The sequence below is a fragment of the Brienomyrus brachyistius genome, unplaced genomic scaffold, assembly GCF_023856365.1.
Source record: "Brienomyrus brachyistius isolate T26 unplaced genomic scaffold, BBRACH_0.4 scaffold33, whole genome shotgun sequence".
Lineage (NCBI taxonomy): Eukaryota > Metazoa > Chordata > Actinopteri > Osteoglossiformes > Mormyridae > Brienomyrus > Brienomyrus brachyistius.
Genome location: NW_026042308.1, coordinates 3141366 through 3162944, shown reverse-complemented (window position 1 = coordinate 3162944; position 21579 = coordinate 3141366). Strand labels below are relative to the sequence as shown.

The 21579-nt window shown below is 45.0% G+C and overlaps 1 protein-coding gene across 7 annotated transcripts in view; it reads left to right on the top strand.

Moving 5' to 3' along the window:
- LOC125721413 (NACHT, LRR and PYD domains-containing protein 3-like) overlaps positions 1 to 20601 on the top strand; it is a 213174-nt gene extending 192573 nt beyond the window's left edge. For 2 of the 7 annotated variants that reach the window (XM_048997289.1, XM_048997291.1), the window contains 6 exons: positions 14872 to 15045; positions 15604 to 15777; positions 16231 to 16404; positions 16965 to 17138; positions 17253 to 17299; positions 19211 to 20569. In XM_048997289.1, the coding sequence (XP_048853246.1) occupies positions 14872 to 15045; positions 15604 to 15777; positions 16231 to 16404; positions 16965 to 17138; positions 17253 to 17299; positions 19211 to 19731 (1264 nt within the window). In that variant the 3' untranslated portion in view covers positions 19732 to 20569. Of the gene's footprint in view, positions 1 to 309; positions 2030 to 13968; positions 14143 to 14871; positions 15046 to 15603; positions 15778 to 16230; positions 16405 to 16964; positions 17139 to 17252; positions 17300 to 19210 lie in introns of all 7 variants that reach the window. The other 5 variants (XM_048997295.1, XM_048997297.1, XM_048997293.1 and 2 more) reach the window with 5 other exon arrangements.
- The last annotated feature ends 978 nt before the right edge of the window (positions 20602 to 21579 follow it).

The following is a 21579-nucleotide window of genomic DNA, read 5'->3' as shown; positions in this document are numbered from 1 at the left end:
TGCCCCTGAGGAGAGGTTTGGGAAATGAAAAGGGGTTTTGTGTTTTGTTTGGGTCTGAGCAGATATACACTTACTACCCAGATAAATGGCTTTAAACATTTCCTTTGGCTGCCTAAGGCTTATTCACGGTCCTGTATGCGGTGTTCCAGTAAAATACGCATGATAAAACTTTCAGTTTCACATTCACAGTCACAGGGAAATATCTGGATATGTATGTGTAAAAAAGTGTGTTTTTCGAAAATATTCTTCCTCTCATACTGGTCAGGATCACGGTGAGAATTAGTGCATTTTCCTCTCATTTCGTTTCAGGACAGCTCATGCTGCAACATCAGCAGGAAATCAAATGTAAACTTAAGAAGCAATTTGAGTGTGTATTTGAAGGGAAAGCTAAGGAAGGACAGCCAACACTTCTCAGTGAGATTTACACAGAACTCTACATAACTGAAGGTGGGACTGGAGCAGTCAATGATGAACATGAAGTGAGACAGATTGAAACAGCATCCAAGAAAAGGCGAACAGAAGATACTACAGTCAAGTGCAATGATATATTTAAAGCCTTATGTGGGCATGTGACACCTATCAGAACTGTACTCACTAAAGGGGTGGCAGGTATCGGAAAAACAGTCTCTGTGCAGAAATTTATTCTCGACTGGGCAGAAGGAAAAGCAAACCAGGATGTTCACTTCATATTTGCTCTTCCTTTCCGGGACCTGAATTTGATTAAGGGTGAATACAGTCTGACTGAACTGCTTCACCACTTTGTCCCAGAACTGAAATCATTTCAGTCCACTGAGCTGTTTAGGTTGAAAGTCTTGTTCATCTTTGATGGTCTGGATGAGTGTCGCCTTCCTCTCAATTTTCAGAACAATGAGAGCTGGTTTGATGTCACAGAGAAAACATCACTGGATGTGCTGTTAACTAACCTCATTAAGGGGAATCTGCTCCCATCCGCTCACCTCTGGATAACCTCCCGGCCAGCAGCAGCCAATCAGATACCTCCTGAGTGTGTCCACCAGGTGACAGAGATACGAGGGTTCAGTGATGCCCAGAAGGAGGAGTATTTCAAGAAGAGATTTAATGATCAGAGCCTGGCTAGCAGGATTTTCACACATGTGAAATCATCAAGGAGCCTCTTCATCATGTGCCACATACCTGTGTTCTGCTGGATTTCAGCCACTGTGCTTAAGAGGCTTTTTAGTGAGACTGACAGGGGAGAAATTCCAAAGACTCTGACTGAAATGTACACACACTTCCTGATCTTTCAGACAAGTTTAAAAAATGACAAGTATATGAAAAACCCTGAAACTAAACTTAAGGAATACAGCAAGGAATTCCTTTTAAAACTTGGTAAACTGGCTTTTGACAACCTTGAGAAAGGCAATCTCATATTTTATGAGAAAGATCTGTCAGAGAATGGCATTAATGTCGCTGAAACTTCAGTTTACTCTGGAGTTTGCACAGAAGTCTTTAAAGAGGAGTATGGGTTGTACCAGGAGAAGGTGTACTGCTTTGTGCATCTGAGCATCCAGGAGTATCTCGCTGCCTTATTTGTGTTTCTGTCAGACTCATCAGCTGACCTGCTGAAGACTGCAGTGAATCAGGCATTAGAGAGCAAGAATGGACACTTGGACCTCTACCTCCGCTTCCTCCTGGGCCTCTCAACAGACTCCAGTAAGACTCTGTTACAAAGGCTACTGGGGCCGACAAGCATCTGCTCATATACCATTAAGGAAACAGCCCAATACATCAAAGAGAAAATACAGGAGAATTTATCTCCGGAAAGGACCATCAACCTGTTCCACTGTCTGACTGAACTGGGTGACAATTCTCTAATAAAGTCAGTACAAAGATACCTGAATTCAGGAAACATTTCAGCAGATGACCTCTCACCTGCACAGTACTCAGCTCTGGCCTTTGTGATGCTGATGTCAGATGAGGAGCTGGATGTGTTTGACCTGAAAAAATACATCAGACGAGATAAACAGCACTGCAGGCTGCTGCCTGTGGTCAAGAACTCCAGGACGGCTCTGTAAGTGATGTGGGGATGGGAAATCATGTCTGGTCTGGCAGTAATGCATGAATATTGTTTGAAATTTGTAATATATATTATATATTTCTCCTCATGGATTAATAAGTGGGTTTTATTTTGATAATCACAGCTATAGCTGTTTGTATAGCAGTAGCTAATCCTAACCACAGCCTTTATAATGACTGAAGGTAGTGATGTCACTTTTTGTTTGTTACTACTTTTCCATTCCCATCCAGTCTGCCTTCTGATCACAGGCACAGCATCCTAACCTGCTATAGAAACAGTGAGGGCTCTTTATCCACAGGGTGTATCAGTGGTATGTGAGTGTTATTGTCAGCAGGCGTGTTCATGTGATGGAGCCCAGAGCTGGGAGCTTCCGTATGACTGCTGTCTCTGGCTGCTCACTGGCGCCCTCTGCTGGCCTCAGCTGCACCTGGCTGAGGATGTGACGACACATCTAGTCTGGCAGACATAGATAAACATTGTTTAAAATATAAAATGAATATGTATATATGTAATTTATTTCCCCTCTTTTATCAACAAGGTTCCCTTTTAATCTAGTTTATATTAACTGAAGGTAGTGGTATAGTAAAAACAAAAAAGACAAGATTTCCACGACCATCCTTTGTGTAACAAATAACCAAAGATACAGCATCATACAGAATGGTCCAGTTTTCATTAATAGTGGGAAAACCACTCATATTCGTTTCAGTTCTGGATGCTGTAGGAAGCATTTCTGTAAATACTGGGTGTGGTGCGTGACTCTTTGGGTTCGACCTCTGTGTCCATGAGCGGAAGGTCGCTGGTTCAGATGTCTTGGCCGGCAGAGTGATGTCATCACTGAGCCCTTGAGCTGCAGGGGTGCTGGATGCTGGCCAATCCTGCGCTGCGACCCCCAAACTTCCTCTCACCTGTATATGTGTCGGCGTATCTCTTGGAGAGCAAGATGGGAGGGACGAAAAGACAATTTCCCCATGTGGGTGAATGAAGTATCATTATTCACAAATCATTCAAACAAACATTTTTTTCTAAAAGCCTATTTCACAGGACTGATAGCTCTCCGATTAGTGTATTGTTAATTAGGGCTGGGCGATAAGTAAAAAAAAAAATGTGTATGTGTCATTAAGCTTAAAAATATCGCAATTAATAATCATTTTGAGCCCCCCCCCCCCCCAAACATTGAATGCAATTTCAGTTCAGTTCAGTTTTATTTATATAGTTTGTTTTCACAACATTACATCATCTCAAAGCACTTTACAGCATCCCTGCCCAAAGCCCCCAGTGAGCAAGTCAGAGGGGATAGTGGCAAGGAAAATTACCCTAGAAAGAAGAATCCTTGGGAGGATCCAGATACAAAGGGAGAGCCCATCCTCCAGGGGGCAGCAGAGGAAGCCCTAACCCTAACCAGACTCAAAGGGGGAGCCCATCCTCCAGGGGGCAGCAGAGGAAGCCCTAACCCTAACCAGACTCAAAGGGGGAGCCCATCCTCCAGGGGGCAGCAGAGGAAGTCAAATGATCAAGATGGCAAAGTCCTAATTCACATTATCCCAATCTTAACATGTCAGTCACAAAGCGGGGGGCAGGGAGGTGATGACAGGCAAGTGCTGGAGCTGCTTCAGATGGGGGGGTGAACAGTAGTACGGCAGCAGGGTAAACAGGGAAGATGTCAGAGGCAGAAGGGTGAGCAGGCCGGAAGGACTCACAGGTAGTGGAGACGTCGCAGGCAGCAGGGTAGGCAGGATATCTTAAAAATGTGGGGTCTCCAGGCAGCACAGCCCAGGGGGAGTAGGGGAAATAAAATGTGCAGTTAGCCAAAGTAGGGGAGACTAGAGGCAGTGCAAACAGTTAGGTGAGTGCAGTATGTAAGCTCTGGCACATATGGCTACGGCAGCATAAGTAGGAGAGAGAGGCAGGTGGGAACGCAGGCATGGGGAGTCCCTGAATGTCAGCACTCCAATTCCACAAGGGGGTGTGTAGCTAAAGTGACAGACTGACAGTTCAGTTTATCCAAAGCCAATGGCACCGATCCCCACCCAGCTCTACACCTCACACTATAGGTCTGACTGGGAGTGAGCAGTTAGCTAGAGCTAGAATTAGAGTCCCTATAAGCTAAACTAAACAGGAGTGTTTTTAGTCTAGACTTGAATATTGAGAGTCAGCCTGAATCCCGCACATCCACTGGAAGACCATTCCACAGCTGAAGAGCTCTATAAGAGAAAGCTCTGCAGCCTGCCGTAGCTCTTTCTACCCTGGGTACTAACAGATATCCTGCTCTTTATAATGTAAGAAAGCGAGGAGGGTTGTATAAGGCCAGCAGGTTACTAAGGTATTCTGCTGCAAGGCCATTCAGTGTTTTATAAGTCAGTAGCAGTATTTTGTAGTTAATTCGAGACTAACTGGAAGCCAATGAAGGGAGCATAGAACAGGGCTAATATAATCACATTTATTAGTGTTTGTAAGAACTCTGGCTGCTGCATTTTGTACCAGCTGAAGTTTATGTGAGGATCCAGATGGGCTCCCAGAAAGGAAGGCATTACAGTATCCAGCCTGGAAGTTATAAAGGTGTTAGTGTTTCCGCTTCATGAAAGGAGAGCATCTTCCGAAGCTTGGCGAGGTTCCGTACAGGATAGAACACAGCTTTAGTGATGCTTTTTATGTGAGCATTGAAACATAAATCTGAATCAACCAGAACACCAAGATCTCTGACCACTGTGTCAGGTTGGGTAGGAAGACCACCAAGGTTGAGGTTGTCAGACTTATTTCGAGCCGCCTTCGGACCAGTTAACAGTACTTCTGTTTTTCTGTGTTTAACACAAAGAAATTATTTGCCATCCAGCACCGGATATCTAGTTGACAGTCTTCTAACAGAGAGCTGTGATGCATCATCCAACTTAACAGATATATATAACTGTGTATCATCAGCAAAACAATGAAACCCAACACCATGATTTCTGATAATGTGACCAATGTATACAGTGTACAGCAGCGGCCCAGCACTGATCCCTGTGGGACACCATTGTAGGAATATTTAGCTCAGGTAAATTTTTATATCTCCACCAATATGTTTTGAAACTAATTACATTTTAATTAATTATTATTTAATGATGTTTATTAACTAATTGTTATGCCGAATGGTTGGTTCCTCCAAACTCAATTGCGAATCCCCGTGAGTCGGTTAATGTGAGACTTACATGGGATTCACTAGTTACCAGTATCGCTTAGTAAACTGGGTTAGAAGGCTCATCCAGCAAGCTGCATCACCAGGTAAAGTAAACGATCGGTTGTGAAGCTCCCCTCACGGCCGATGAGAGGGAGCCTCATGATATTTCAGGCGAGTTTTGAGGTTTCAGAGCTTAGCAGCCAGATCCCACAGAGGCAGGACTATTGTGAGCACTCAATGAACGGAGGCTGAAATGGTGTAAAAGACATGCATTTATTCCTAACTAACACTACAACTAACATAAGACAGACATTACACTTAACACAAACAATAAACACGAAATAACGGAATAGTACCAGACAGAATGTAACATGAAAATGCAGTGACCAGATTTAAAATGAGTAACCTTAAAAGGGAAATTCTGTTCTGCAAAGCAAGCACAGTTTGTGGAAACACGACCCTAAAGTCATAAAGCAGGTTAACAGAACAGCTTAGGTTGTTAGAATGAAAGGAAGCTGGTTTACTTGTTTGCAGAGTGGAGGGGGTCTTGGCAGTAGGTCACAGAGGTGATGAGCTGAGGGAATGGTAGCACCCAAGGAGGCGCGGCGTCTGGAGCGGTTGTTGGAGTGGAGCCCCTTGGATTCTCTCTCCTTGAGAAGCTTTAAGGTGAAAGGCTCTGTCTTGGTTGCAGTTCTCTGTTGGGTAGCAGGCCTTCACCGGCAGGCTTCAGGAGGGCTTCTCACGGGCTGCTCTTCTCCCGGGGCTTCTCTTCTCCTCCCTCTGCGGGGCCGATGTTCTCCTCTGCTCCTCTCTCTTCTTCTCCCTGCTCTGTTCTGAGGTGCCATGTTTTATGGTTAAAAGTTCATGAATAGGGGTGACCAGGAATTCGACACCTGAAGCAATGGCTGACCATCTAGTTGGCAGGTTTTCAGTCCTTTTGGTATTTATGACTAGACTGATACCACTTTACCGATGATTTTCATTAAACTGCTGTAACTTTTGATACATACAGTTTCATGGTAACCACTGACCAGATTTGGAATCAGGAGTGATTTTCTACCAGTTTGACACCAAACATGCCATACCAGCCTGGCGGGTCACACCTTATACCATCTGTATTAATTAATTAATCATTTCTGATATTATGTATGTTAATAAATCCCATCCATATACATCAACAGAGGTTGCTACTTTGGATCATTTGTACGGACATTACATTACATTTTCACATTTAAACAGTACATCTTACCCTTAGATAGATGTGGCCGTTAGTTTGTGGTAATACCAATTTAAATTGCACATCTGGGAACAACATATTTTGGTTGGTGTGGCTTATCCCAATTATCTGCTCTCCAGAACTGATAATATGCACATTAATTCAGTCTTTTACTGCAGAACAGTAGAGGACAAAGAAGTGCTAACGGACCACAAAGATCAGATAAGGGCCACAGAGGAATGTGGGAAAGGGGGGGTTGTTAAAGAAAGAAAGAACCTCTGATAGTTAGGAGCCACACTAAGATACCTGGTTACATTATTTAAGTTTCAAGATTCCTCTGGGATAATCATGAGAGCATGTATGCAGGGGTAGCTAAACACTAAGACTGTCTGAGGACTCACACAAACAAAACCTATCTGGGTATCGAGACTAGTAGTCATGAGTAAATCAATATATAGGGAATACAAAGGCAGAACTTAAAAAAATAAAACTTTCTTTAGGGTGTTGGGTGAATCTGTGGTATGTAAGGCAGGATGTATGGGGAGGGGGTTACGTGCCAAGTTGAGGGGCCCCTATCCTTGAGGTCCACTCTGCTGTCTGTAGGTCCCTAAATCTTTGTGCCATAAAAGATGGAATTCCTCCCTTATTATCTGTATGAGTGTGTGTGTGTGTGTGTGTGTGTGTATGAGCCGTGTGTGTGCATCTGTGTTTGTGTGTGTGTGGGGTCACTGACCCCCCTTTTGTGCCCAGGCCAGCGAGTACCTCTCATACCAGACTAGGCCTTGTCTCAGGCAGCCTGGAATCTCAGCCCTGTCGTATGTGTGTGTGTGATACTACACCATATTTGACTTTAGTGATCTTGGAAGATTCATTGCTCACATGGACAAACTGATAATGATCAGTTAAATAGGAGCCAAACCAAGAGAGGGCTGTGTCCTTAATGCCAACCACAGATTCTAGCCGCTCCAAGAGGATATTATGGTCCACAGTATCGAATGCTGCAGTTAAGTCTAGTAATACCAACACAGATATACAGCCACTGTCAGAAGCCATAAGCAAATCATTCACTACTTTGACTTTGGCTGTTTCTGTGCTGTGGTTTGGTCTAAAGCCAGACTGATATAATTCATTAGCATTATTTTTCTGTAGGAAAGAAGACAGCTGGCGAGCAACAGCTTTTCCAGGAACTTTGAAATGAATGGAGATTGGCCTATAATTTCCTAAATCACTAGGTTCAAGATTTCGTTTCTTTAGAACAGGTCTAATAACAGCTATTTTAAAAGGTTTTGGATCATATCCAAGCCTAAGAGATGAGTCTAACACATTTAACAGGGTGGTGCTAATCAGTGGTCGAATCTCCTTCAAGAATTTTGTAGGAATTCGGTCTACGAGGCTAGTAGAGGATTTGCAGGAGGAAACTAAGCTCAAAAGTTCTGATTTTTTCATAAGAAGGAAAGATTCAAAGGTGTCATTATCAGTACGCATAGGACTAGCAGGATGCTGGCAACTGTATGTAGCTACAGACGTGCACTGGATGGTCTGTCTAATCTTTATTTTACCATTACAAATGTAATAAAGTCATCACTCATAAAATCGTGTGAGACTTGTGAGATTAATGTTTAACCTAATGTTAACCTAGACAGAGATTCAAATAGGAATTTAGGATTATTTTTGTTCTCTTCCATGAGTCTGGAGAGGTACACAGACCTCGCAGTCTGTACTTAGAGAGGCTCTTTCCAGGTAGATCTGAAAACTTCCATTTGCGCTCTAGCTTGCGTGAAGCCTGTTTAAGTTACGCGTATGATCAGAGCACCAGGGGGCAGGTTTCTTATCTCTATGCTTTATCTTCTTAAGTGGAGCTACAAGATCTAGGTGCTGCGAAGCGATTTCTCCATGTGCACAGTTACCCGTTCAAGTTCATTTTCACACGGGGCTTCAGATGTAAGGCTGAAGGACTGTGGAAGTTGGTTGAGAAACGCTGTTGTAGTTAATGAGGCAATTGAATATCTGATACTGTACTTTGGACCTGGAGCCAAAGGGAGGCTATACTGTATATCAAACGTTAACAAGTAATGATCTGAAAGCAGAGGATTCTGAGGTATAATAGATATGTGATCCACCAGGACACCATGGCTAAGAATCAAATCCAAGGTGTGGTTACAGGCATGAGTAGGCCGACTACATTCTGACAAACACCTACAGAGTCTAGCATAGCAGAAAACGTTGTTGTTAAAGGATCACTCTCATTCTTCATGTGAATATTAATTTCACGGCTTTGTCAGTAGTGACCAGCAGGATTGTTGAGAAATTTGCAAACTCCAGGGACCAGGCGGTCTATACACAATAACAATGGTGATTGGAGGTTAGGGACCATGCAGTCTATACACAATAACAATGGTGATTGGAGGTTAGGGACCAGGCAGTCTATATACAATAACAATGGTGATTGGAGGTTAGGGACCATGCAGTCTATACACAATAACAATGGTGATTGGAGGTTAGGGACCAGGCAGTCTATATACAATAACAATGGTGATTGGAGGTTAGGGACCATGCAGTCTATATACAATAACAATGGTGATTGGAGGTTAGGGACCAGGTGGTCTATACACAATAACAATGGTGATTGGAGGTTAGGGACCATGCAGTCTATACACAATAACAATGATGATTGGAGGTTAGGGACTAGGCCGTCTATATACAATAACAATGGTGATTGGAGGTTAGGGACCAGGCGGTCTATAAACAATAACAATGGTGATTGGAGGTGAAGAACTACAAAGAGATGATCCCACAAGACTAAGAAGAAGAATTTCAAATGTGCTAAAGCTATAAGCCCTTTGCTCAGACACTCCTAGGTCAGACTGAAATATTGCAGCAGCACCAGCACCTTTGCCATCTGGTCGAGGGTTATGCTGTAATCAGCTGGAGTAGATTCATTTAGTGCCATGAATTCATTCGGTTTAAGTCAGGTCTCTGTAAGGCATAAGGACCAAGACTAAAATCAGTAATCATTTCATTTATTAGTAGCGCCTTAGGAGCCAGTGATCTTACATTCAAAAGTCCAAGTTTTAGCCTTGCATTACACCTATTATCTAATAATGGATTTGGTTTAATTATTATTAAGTTATTATGACTACGGTGGAATAGACCTCCACGATTAAATGTGCGGGGAACAGACACAGTCCCAATAGCATGAACCCTAGGTGACGACTCTAAGCGACTAGCAGGCGGTCGGTTATGCCGGTTTGCCTGCCGCCTGGACTTGGCTCTAGCTAGTCAGCGATTTGCCTGGACACTATGAGCTATGCTTTTGGACAGGAGATCAGCACCAGCCCACGAGGGGTGAACACCGTCCCTCTTCAAAAGCCCAGGCCTACCCCCAAACATTTGCCAATTGTCTGTATAACCCACAGCATTTTTCTGGCACCATTCTGACAGCCAGCGATGCAGCGACGATAATCTGCTGTATATTTCATCACCACGTCTAGCAGGGATGGGGCCAGAGCGCGTTACTGACACACACATCTTCTTCAAAAGGCTGCACACCTCTATGAAATTTGTCTATGTAACTATTGACTATGAATTGCAGAATCATGCATGATCAATAATTATAGCTCTACATTAATTTTATCGTTCTTTTTTTTTTTTTAAGATGTGAACAGAATGTGCAGCCATGTTGAGGGACCAGGCAGTCTATACACAATAACAATGGTGTTAATGGTTCCCTGACTATGAAACTTGAAAGGGGGGGGGGGGTGACCTATAATATATTTTGCCGAGCTCAGGGGTAGGAATGGACAATGCACAAGCTTTTAAAACTAATTAATAGTCATGCCGAGTTCCTTTAAAAACTATTAATTCTTCTTTATATTTTAAGAACTCGGGCTGGGATTCATAGCTGTGACTGTCTGCAATTTTCTTACTTCGTACAGAAATTAACATTCATAAGTGCTTGTCTCGTTCGTCGCTCCACATAAGTTATGGGGTCATATGCTGCCTGGGGAAAAATAATACCTGCTTTTGTTTCTAGTAGAATAGATTACTGTAATGCCCTCTTGTCTATTTCACATCTACAACGGGCCCAGAATGCCGCTGGCGGAGTGTTAACACGCACCAGTCACAGTGATCACATCAACAACGGGTCCAGAATGCCGCTGGCGGAGTGTTAACACGCACCAGTCACAGGGATCACATCTACAACGGGCCCAGAATGCCGCTGGCGGAGTGTTAACACGCACCAGTCACAGGGATCACATCTACAACGGGCCCAGAATGCCGCTGGCGTAGTGTTAACACGCACCGGTCACAGGGATCACATCTACAACGGGCCCAGAATGCCGCCGGCGGAGTGTTAACACGCACCAGTCACAGGGATCACATCTACAACGGGCCCAGAATGCCGCTGGCGGAGTGTTAACACGCACCAGTCACAGGGATCACATCTACAACGGGTCCAGAATGCCGCTGGCGGAGTGTTAACACGCACCAGTCACAGTGATCACATCAACAACGGGTCCAGAATGCCGCTGGCGGAGTGTTAACACGCACCAGTCACAGGGATCACATCTACAACGGGCCCAGAATGCCGCTGGCGGAGTGTTAACACGCACCAGTCACAGGGATCACATCTACAACGGGCCCAGAATGCCGCCGGCGGAGTGTTAACACGCACCAGTCACAGGGATCACATCTACAACGGGCCCAGAGTGCCGCTGGCGGAGTGTTAACACGCACCAGTCACAGGGATCACATCTACAACGGGCCCAGAATGCCGCTGGCGGAGTGTTAACACGCACCAGTCACAGGGATCACATCTACAACGGGCCCAGAATGCCGCTGGCGGAGTGTTAACACGCACCGGTCACAGGGATCACATCTACAACGGGCCCAGAGTGCCGCTGGCGGAGTGTTAACACGCACCAGTCACAGGGATCACATCTACAACAGGCCCAGAATGCCGCCGGCGGAGTGTTAACACGCACCAGTCACAGGGATCACATCTACAACGGGCCCAGAATGCCGCCGGCGGAGTGTTAACACGCACCAGTCACAGGGATCACATCTACAACGGGCCCAGAATGCCGCTGGCGGAGTGTTAACACGCGCCGGTCACAGGGATCACATCTACAACGGGCCCAGACTGCTGCTGGCGGAGTGTTAACACGCACCAGTCACAGGGATCACATCTACAACGGGCCCAGAATGCCGCTGGCGGAGTGTTAACACGCACCAGTCACAGGGATCACATCTACAACGGGCCCAGAATGCCGCTGGCGGAGTGTTAACACGCACCAGTCACAGGGATCACATCTATACAACGGGCCCAGAATGCCGCTGGCGGAGTGTTAACACGCACCAGTCACAGGGATCACATCTATACAACGGGCCCAGAATGCCGCAGGCGGAGTGTTAACACGCACCGGTCACAGGGATCACATCTACAACGGGCCCAGAATGCCGCTGGCGGAGTGTTAACACGCACCGGTCACAGGGATCACATCTACAACGGGCCCAGAATGCCGCTGGCGGAGTGTTAACACGCACCAGGCACAGGGACCACATCTACAACGGGCCCAGAATGCCGCCGGCGGAGTGTTAACACGCACCAGTCACAGGGATCACATCTACAACGGGCCCAGAATGCCGCTGGCGGAGTGTTAACACGCACCAGTCACAGGGACCACATCTACAACGGGCCCAGAATGCCGCTGGCGGAGTGTTAACACGCACCAGGCACAGGGACCACATCTACAACGGGCCCAGAATGCCGCCGGCGGAGTGTTAACACGCACCAGTCACAGGGATCACATCTACAACGGGCCCAGAATGCCGCTGGCGGAGTGTTAACACGCCCCAGTCACAGGGATCACATCTACAACGGGCCCAGAATGCCGCTGGCGGAGTGTTAACACGCACCAGTCACAGGGATCACATCTACAACGGGCCCAGAATGCCGCTGGCGGAGTGTTAACACGCACCAGTCGCAGGGATCACATCTACAACGGGCCCAGAATGCCGCCGGCGGAGTGTTAACACGCACCGGTCACAGGGATCACATCTACAATGGCCCCAGAATGCCGCTGGCGGAGTGTTAACACGAACCAGTCACAGGGATCACATCACACCTGCTCTCACATCCCTGCACTGGCTTCCTCTGGCTTCTAGGATTGATTTTAAAGTTCATTTGCTAATTTGTAAATATTTACGTTGTTTAGCTCTGTCCTGCCTCAGTAACATGACTGTAAGGTATGTCCCAGGCAGATCAGGCAGATCATCCGGCAGTAATTTACTGATTATTCCTAAAACCCGGCTGGGGAGGGAGGGGGCAGCTTTTAGTCACTATGGGCCCAAACTCTGGAACTCTCTCCCAGAAAACCTGAGAGCTACTGAATGTCTCAGTACTTTCAAAACTAGGCTGAAAAGGCATCTTTTCACCAACGCATATAATAATCTATGATAATCAGTTTTATTATTTTACACATTTATTATTATCAGTAATTGTGGGGCGGGGGGGGGGGTCTCTCCCCCCAGAAGACACTGAGGCTAGAGGCCCCTATGAGGGAGGGGCCCCTAAAGAGAACATGAGTGGTTAAAGTCCTTTATGATAATATTTTTTGATAGTATTATTTCAATAATGATTGACTGATTGATTCAGATAGATAGATGAGAGAGAGACAGAGAGAGAGAGAGAGAGTTGGGAAGCTCAAAATTCCCACCAGAAAGCTGCACTTGAATGACTGACAATCTGGCTGCTGACTCAAAGATAGAAGTTGGTGATGTGACAATACTGAACTTACAAGAATGGCGAACGCATGGTTACTGCAAGGGAAAATGCTTGTGAAATTCTGTGCAATGTTTCTTTTTAACTGCCTCAGAATCTTAGGCAAGAAGGCTGAACTGAAAGCAAATCATGAATCCTTCTGTTATCTTGCTTTGTTTGTAGCCTAAGCGTGTTTCCCCAGCAAAGACGATAATCGCCGGTTAGTCACTGTCAGATATCGACACCGGGATACTTGTCTGATTACGCTCATTACCGACAATATCGTCATATCACTTAGACGTAATTGGTGATTTGACATGTTCCCAGGTATAACAATACAGGGAGAAAAAGGATTTTACTCATGGGATCAGGAATCCAAGTGCCAGTTGCTGCTGCATTAGCTGCTGGGAATGTTCACATCTCCTCCTTTCAGTGATACGTGTCGAGTGTAGGGACACCTGGCAGAAAGATAGCTAAGGACTGCACTGGAAGCACTGGTCTGACTGTTATGGGAGGGTTCATGTCCATCTTGTTGTTGATGTCTTCCTATGTATTCCTATAGCTTGTACTTAATGTTTTTACCTCTAGTTTTGAGCAAAGATGCACTGACTCACAATTAGTCATCATATGACTGCAGCAGATTGTCAGGACGCACAGAACACTCTGCAGACTATAGTTCATTTTGAAGTGCAAGCTCTGCTGCTAATTATACTGAAAACAAATGCTTATTGTAATGCTTTGTATTTTGCTAATGTGTAGGATGTGTATATGTCTGTGTCTTAAAGTGTTTTCTGTTTCAGGCTGAACAGCTGTGATCTCATAGATAAACACTGTGAAGTGCTGTCTTCAGCTCTCAGATCAAACTCTTCCCCCCTGAGAGAGCTGGACCTGAGTGATAATAACCTGAAGGATTCAGGAGTGAAGCTGCTCTCTGCTGCACTGGGGGATTTACACTGCAAACTGGAGATATTGAGGTCAGTATTACTGGGTATTCCACACTGTAAACTGGGGATACTGAGGTCAGTATTACTGGGTGTTCCACATTGTAAACTGGAGATACTGAGGCCAGTATTACTGGGTATTCCACATTGTAAACTAGAGATACTGAGGTCAGTATTACTGGGTATTCCACATTGTAAACTGGAGATACTGAGGCCAGTATTACTGGGTATTCCACACTGCAAACTAGAGATACTGAGGTCAGTATTACTGGGTATTCCACACTGTAAACTAGAGATACTGAGGTCAGTATTACTGGGTATTCCACATCGTAAACTGGAGATACTGAGGCCAGTATTACTGGATATTCCACACTGTAAACTGCAGTTACATAATAAACAAACACAAACAGCTTCTGTTTTCTACTCCTACTTCCTTATATCCCACAATCTTATCAGCCCTCGATCCATGTTAGAAATAATTCAGCAGTGAAGCAGGAAATATCCATTCAACCATATAATCCATGCAAAACATTTGTGTTGGTTAGCAAAGTTAACAGCACTGTTACAGAAAACATGTTGACTTTAACGTGTTATGGACAAAAAAATAATGGACACCAAACAGAGTCGGAATGATTGTTAAAATTATTTTTAATAATTTTATTGTTTTCTGAAAATCCATTATGTCATGGCCCTTATTCTCCTCATTTGAATACAGTGCTGCAGTGTAAAAAGTGGATTTAAAAGTGTTTAATTTTTTTAAAGGGTGGGCCGGTGTGAACTCACAGAGAAATGCTGTGAGGCACTGGCTTCAGCTCTCAGATCAAACTCCTCACCCCTGAGAGGGCTGGACCTGAGTGACAATGACCTGCAGGACTCAGGAGTGAAGCTGCTCTCTGCTGGACTGGGGGACTTACACTGTAAACTGGAAATACTGAGGTCAGTCTGACTGGGTATTCCACACTGTAAACTGGAGTTACTGAGGTCAGTCTGACTGGGTATTCCACACTATAAACTGGAGATACTGAGGTCAGTCTGACTGGGTATTCCACACTGTTAACTGGAGATACTGAGGTCAGTCTGACAGGGTATTCCACACTGTAATCTGGGGATACTGAGGCCAGTATTGTGGGGTATTCCACACCGCAAACTGGAGATACTGAGGCCAGTATTACTGGATATTCCACACTGTAAACTGGGGATACTGGGGCCAGTATTGTGGGGTATTCCACACTGTAAACTGGGGATGCTGAGGCCAGTATTATGGGGTATTCCACACCACAAACTGGAAATACTGAGGTCAGTATTACTGTGTATTCCACACTATAAAGAGGAGACAGTGAGCAATTAGCTAAGGGAAAGAGAGGAGGGGACCTGCCTTGTCTTAGACACTAAACTGTATTTCTTGAATTATTTATTAGAGCATCACATTTATTTAATAATCATAACGGTGAGGTGATATTATTTATTGGGGAGTTTCTGTCTCTCTCTCTGCAGGCTGTCAGGCTGTAGAGTCACAGAAGAAGGCTGTTCTTCCCTGGCTTCAGCTCTGAAGTTAAACCCCTCACACCTGAGAGAGCTGGATCTGAGCTACAATCACCCAGGAGACTCAGGAGTGAAGCTGCTCTCTGCTGTACTGGAGGATCCCAACTGTAAACTGGAGAAGCTGCAGTGAGTACAGAATATGCATTTTACACAAAAGTAACTGGACACCAAGAAAACCCACAATGCCTTTATGCAGTTACATAATAAACAAACACAAACAGCTTCTGTTTTCTTCTCCTACTTCCATATATCCCACAATCTTATCAGCCCTCGATCCATGCTAGAAATAATTAAGCAATGAAGCAGGAAACATCCATTCAACCATATATTGTAATCCATGCAAAACATTTGTGTTGGTTAGCAAAGTTAACAGCACTGTTACAGATAAACATGCTGACTTTAACGTGTTATGGACAAAAAAATAATGGACACCAAACAGAGTCGGAATGATTGTTAAAATGATTTTTAATAATTTCATTGGTTTCTGAAAATCCATTATGTCATGGCCCTTATTCTCCTCATTTGAATACAGTGCTGCAGTGTAAAAAGTGGATTTAAAAGTGTTTAATTTTTTTAAAGGGTGGGCCGGTGTGAACTCACAGAGAAATGCTGTGAGGCACTGGCTTCAGCTCTCAGATCAAACTCCTCACCCCTGAGAGGGCTGGACCTGAGTGACAATGACCTGCAGGACTCAGGAGTGATGCTGCTCTCTGCTGGACTGGGGGACTTACACTGTAAACTGGAAATACTGAGGTCAGTCTGACTGGGTATTCCACACTGTAAACTGGAGTTACTGAGGTCAGTCTGACTGGGTATTCCACACTGTAAACTGGAGATACTGAGGTCAGTCTGACTGGGTATTCCACAGTATAAACTGGAGATACTGAGGTCAGTCTGACTGGGTATTCCACAGTATAAACTGGAGATACTGAGGTCAGTCTGACAGGGTATTCCACACTGTAAACTGGGGATACTGAGGCCAGTATTACTGGATATTCCACACTGTAAACTGGGGCTACTGGGGCCAGTATTGTGGGGTATTCCACACTGTAAACTGGGGATGCTGAGGCCAGTATTGTGGGGTATTCCACACCACAAACTGGAGATACTGATGTCAGTATTACTGTGTATTCCACACTATAAAGAGGAAACAGTGAGCAATTAGCTAAGGGAAAGAGAGGAGGGGACCTGCCTTGTCTTAGACACTAAACTGTAATTCTTGAATTATTTATTAGAGCATCACATTTATTTAATAATTATAATGGTGAGGGGATATTATTTATTGGGGAGTTTCTGTCTCTCTCTCTCTGCAGGCTGTCAGGCTGTAGAGTCACAGAAGAAGGCTGTTCTTCCCTGGCTTCAGCTCTGAGATCAAACCCCTCTCACCTGAGAGAGTTGGACCTGAGCTACAATCACCCAGGATTCTCAGGAGTGAAGCTGCTCTCTGCTGTACTGGAGGATCCCAGCTGTAAACTGGAGAAGCTGAAGTGAGTACAGAGTGTGTGTCTGACACGCTACAGATACTTATGCATGTATGTGAAGAAGAGGCACCAATAAATAAATGTATACAGCAGTACTATGTCATTCTGCTTCTCCTGTAGTGTGGATCACGGTGGAAAGTGCAGGACCAGACCAGGCTTACAGAAATGTAAGTGTCTTTGCATGTTTTTTATTAATAATACCATGAATACTATGTTATGGTTGTATTCACACAATTGTTGTGATGAGTGTGGCTTTTTGCACTGTGTGTAGATGGATTTCCATGTTTGTGTTTAGGTGAGTTTCATGTCATTTTAGACAACATCCAAACGAGAAACAAAAAATCTAAATCATCACCAAAAACTCTATCAATTCATTTAATCGTTTTTAAAAATATTTTTTACAAATGCTTTATAGCTGCTTGTATTATCTTGGTGTTTGTGTGGGAGTGTAGGATGGTTAAATATATTCTGAATTAATTATACATGTCATGCCCGGCTCGTCCGCTCCTCGTGTGTGCCACGCCCCCTGATTACCCACGTGTGTTTCCCGGATTGTACCCAGCTGTGTCCGTTTGCTTTCAATCAGTCTTGTGTATTTAAGTCCTGGTCTTACCTGTTTGCCTTGTCTGTCATTGATGTTTGTTCGCGTGAGATCCCCGTTGTGGAATAAACCCCAGTTTACCCCGACTTCCGCCTGCTTTCTGCCCGTTCGCCACGCACGATCGCCGCTCTGCCCGCAATCGCGAGCGTTCCCGTGACAATACATCTTTAATTTCACAAAAAAAGAATCCTTTGCATTTGTTCTTTTTGCGGATGCCGTGAGTGTATGTGTTTTCTGTGAGAGATTCGTTAGTATTGTCCTAAGGAGGCACCTGTAGGCAGTGAGACCGGACTCTCTCCTCAAGTGCAAAATGTGAATTTGCATTTTTACAGGGTGGTTCTGGAACATTCCTTAAAATTCATGAGAGAATATTACTGATTGGTCACTGAATCCCTTAAACCAGGGGAGCCCAAATCCAGTCCTGGAGGGCCAGAGTCCTGCACATTTTTGGGTTTCCCCTCATTTAACACACCTGATTCATCTCCTTGTGCTAATAACCACACAGCTCTTGAGCTGAATTATTTATGGTGGAACAGGGAAAGAACTTTGCTACACAGGGCACCGGCCCCCCAGGACTGGATTTGGACACCCCTGCTTTAGCTAGAAGAAAAAGGCAGCACAAGTCGATGTTAACTGGCCAATGAGGTAGTGCCCCTCTCATAAATATTAATCAGCCAGCCAATCGTGTAGGGCTTCACTCATGAATATTAAAAAGTTCTCCTGATCCACGGTGCTAAAAGAAATCAGCGCCCGGGACACACTGGATGTGCGGCGGAAAATATCAAATTTCATTTCGGCGCCCATGTTAACAGATTAGAGCGGCCGCGTGCGTGCGCGAGATGCGGGGCTCACGCCTCGCGGTTACGGCGCAGCATCTACAGTCACGCGCGCGGTAAGCGGTTCTCTATGGAAGCGTATTGCATTCATCTGGGAAAAATTAATTCTGTTTTTCCGAATTAATGAGATAATAATCCAGTTTTTCAGAGCAATATTTTTCTGAATTAATGAAAACCTTCCTGTTTTTTATGATGCGCGCACGATCTGTGCCGGAATCATCGTTTATATCAGAATCCAGGTCCAAATGTTTATTAAATATCACTTTAAACGTGTAATAATATTACTTAAATATTCTGTTATTGATGGCCATTTTAGAGCCGCACGCGCCGGAATTAGCGGTTTGAAGGAAAGACACTGACTTTAGTATTGATCTCTGGTGCCGTTTTGTGGTAAATATGCTTGCGATGAATATGTCTGATGAATGTCGCTGCTTTGTCATTTTTTAATTAAATTAATTAAGCTGTTAGTTTAGCTCGCGCCCCATTTTGGCAGCTCTTCCCGCCGCCGTCGCGCGCCCTCCTTATGTTTCATAAACTTCAGTTCCCGCTTCGTTAGGGGAAGCTGTGCTGTTTTTATATCGTACAGAAACATAAAGTACAGGCGGCCTGATGGGATTAATAATTCTTCCTCCTGCCTACAGACTCCTGCCAGCTGACGCTGGACCCCAACACAGCAAACAGACTCCTGTCTCTGTCAGGGGGGAACAGGAAGGTGACAGGGGGGGCAGAGCAGCCATATCCTAATCATCCAGAGAGATTTGACAGCCGCCCCCAAGTTCTGTGCAGAGAGAGTCTGACTGGCCGCTGTTACTGGGAGGCTGAGTGGGATGGAGATGGAGCCTGGATAGGAGTGACTTATAAAGGGATCAGGAGGAAAGGAGTGAGTTATGACTGTTGGCTTGGATACAATAACAAGTCATGGAGTCTGTGCTGTAATACTGACAGTTACTCTGTCTGGTACAATAAGAAACAGACTCTCATACCCATAGACCCCTCAGGCCCCCGCAGAGTAGGAGTGTATCTGGACTGGGGGGCTGGTGCTCTGTCCTTCTACAGAGTCTCCTCTGATGGACTGACCCCCCTGCACAGATTCACCTCCTCATTCACTGAGTCCCTCTATCCAGGGTTTCGGGTTTATAGAAACTCCTCAGTGTCACTGTGATGTGTTGCTGGTTCTCCTGCAAAAAGGTAAAATCTCTGCTTTTTAACCTTTATTATCCTTTTTACTCTGAAATGTACAGAACTGTGCAAAAGTCTGAGGCAGACAAAGAAAATAATGTTTAGATTATCCTCCTGTTGGTGTAAAACTATGATATGATGCCTGTCAAAGTGTGTCAGCTTCGCCATTTCAGATCCTCTGCTAAAATCATCCCAGTATTTGCAGCGACCGTCCAGTGCAGCCATGTATTTTTTGACTTGGCCACTAGCAAACCTCATACAGCTAGTCAATCTGTCACTGACTTTTTAAACCAATATATTTATATATTTAATTGGGCTGTTGGTGAAATTGAACAAAATCATGGAACGGCTGAGGTGCCCCTGAGGAGAAGTTTGGGAACTGAAGCAGTGTTCATCTAGCCATCCAACTAGATATCAGTAACTTTTTAGAAAACAGAAGAAATTATTACTAGTTTTTATTGTGTTACTCTTAATTTGCACACGTTCTAATGTTAAATTGTGTTTTTGTTCTAAGCCAAAATACACTTGCTACCCAGATAAACATCTTTAAACATTTCTTTGGACTGGCTAAGACTTTTGCACAGTACTGTGTGTTTGACAGAAAATAAATGACTGTGTTCAGTGAGCTGAATAAACATGAAAAATATAGTTTTATACGTTTTCTCTCTGAGTAAAATGTAACTAAATGTAATCCTGATTGGGGGGGGGGGCTTTCCCTCTCCCCTGTATATGTGCATTTTATAAATTTATGTCCATTTACTGTATTTCCTCCCTGTACAATGACAATAAAGGCTTTCTGTTCTGTCCTATTAATGTCCTGCTTCAGCGTCACCCAAAGCATAACTGAGTAATATAATGAAACCACAGTCTGCTGTATTAAGTTAAATTTACTGTATTACTGCAGCTGAACATAACTGACACAATGACACTCAATCAATGTGTATAATAATCATTTAACTGCAGACATAACAGACCGAAAAAAAACTGGAAAATATAATTATGTCCTGGTTCAGTGGATTAAAGTAAATAAAATTATTATTAATATATTTCAATAAATAAAGAAATTTGTTTTGTTAAATAATTAACACCCTTGCCACCCCCACCCCCCAGTAATAGGTCTGGTTGCTCCCCCGATGGACAGACCGGGCAGGTGCCCAGACACCCTTGCCACCCCCACCACATTGTAAAAGGCCGGGTTCCTCGCCCGTGAGACAGGATGGGTAGGTGCCCAGTCAGCCTTGCCAGCCCCACCCCACTGTAAAAGGTCTGGTTACGCCCCAGTCGGACAGAACGGGCAGTTGTCCAGGCAGCCTTGCCACCCCCACCCCACTGTAAAAGGTCTAGTTATGCCCCCGTCGGACAGAAGGGGCAGGTGCCCAGACACCCTTGCCACCCCCACCCCACTGTAAAAGGTCTAGTTATACCCCCGTCAGACAGAACGGACAGGTGCCCTGGCAGCCTTGCCACCCCCACCCCACTGTAAATGGTCTGGTTACTCCTCCGTAGGACAGAATGGGTAGGTGCCCAGCCAGCCTTGCCACCCCCACCCCACTATAAAAGGTCTGGTTGCTCCCCCGTCGGACACAAGGGGCAGGTGCCCAGGCTCCCTTGCCACCCCCACCCCACTGTAAAAGGTCTGGTTATGCCCCCATCAGACAGAACGGGCAGGAGCCCAGGGAGCCTTGCCACCCCCCCCCCCCCACACCACCACCCGCCCCACTGTAAAAGGTCTGGTTTCTCCCCCGTCGGACAGAAGGGGCAGGTGCCCACACACCCTTGCCACCACCACCCCATTGTAAAAGGTCTGGTTATGCCCCCGTCAGACGGAAAA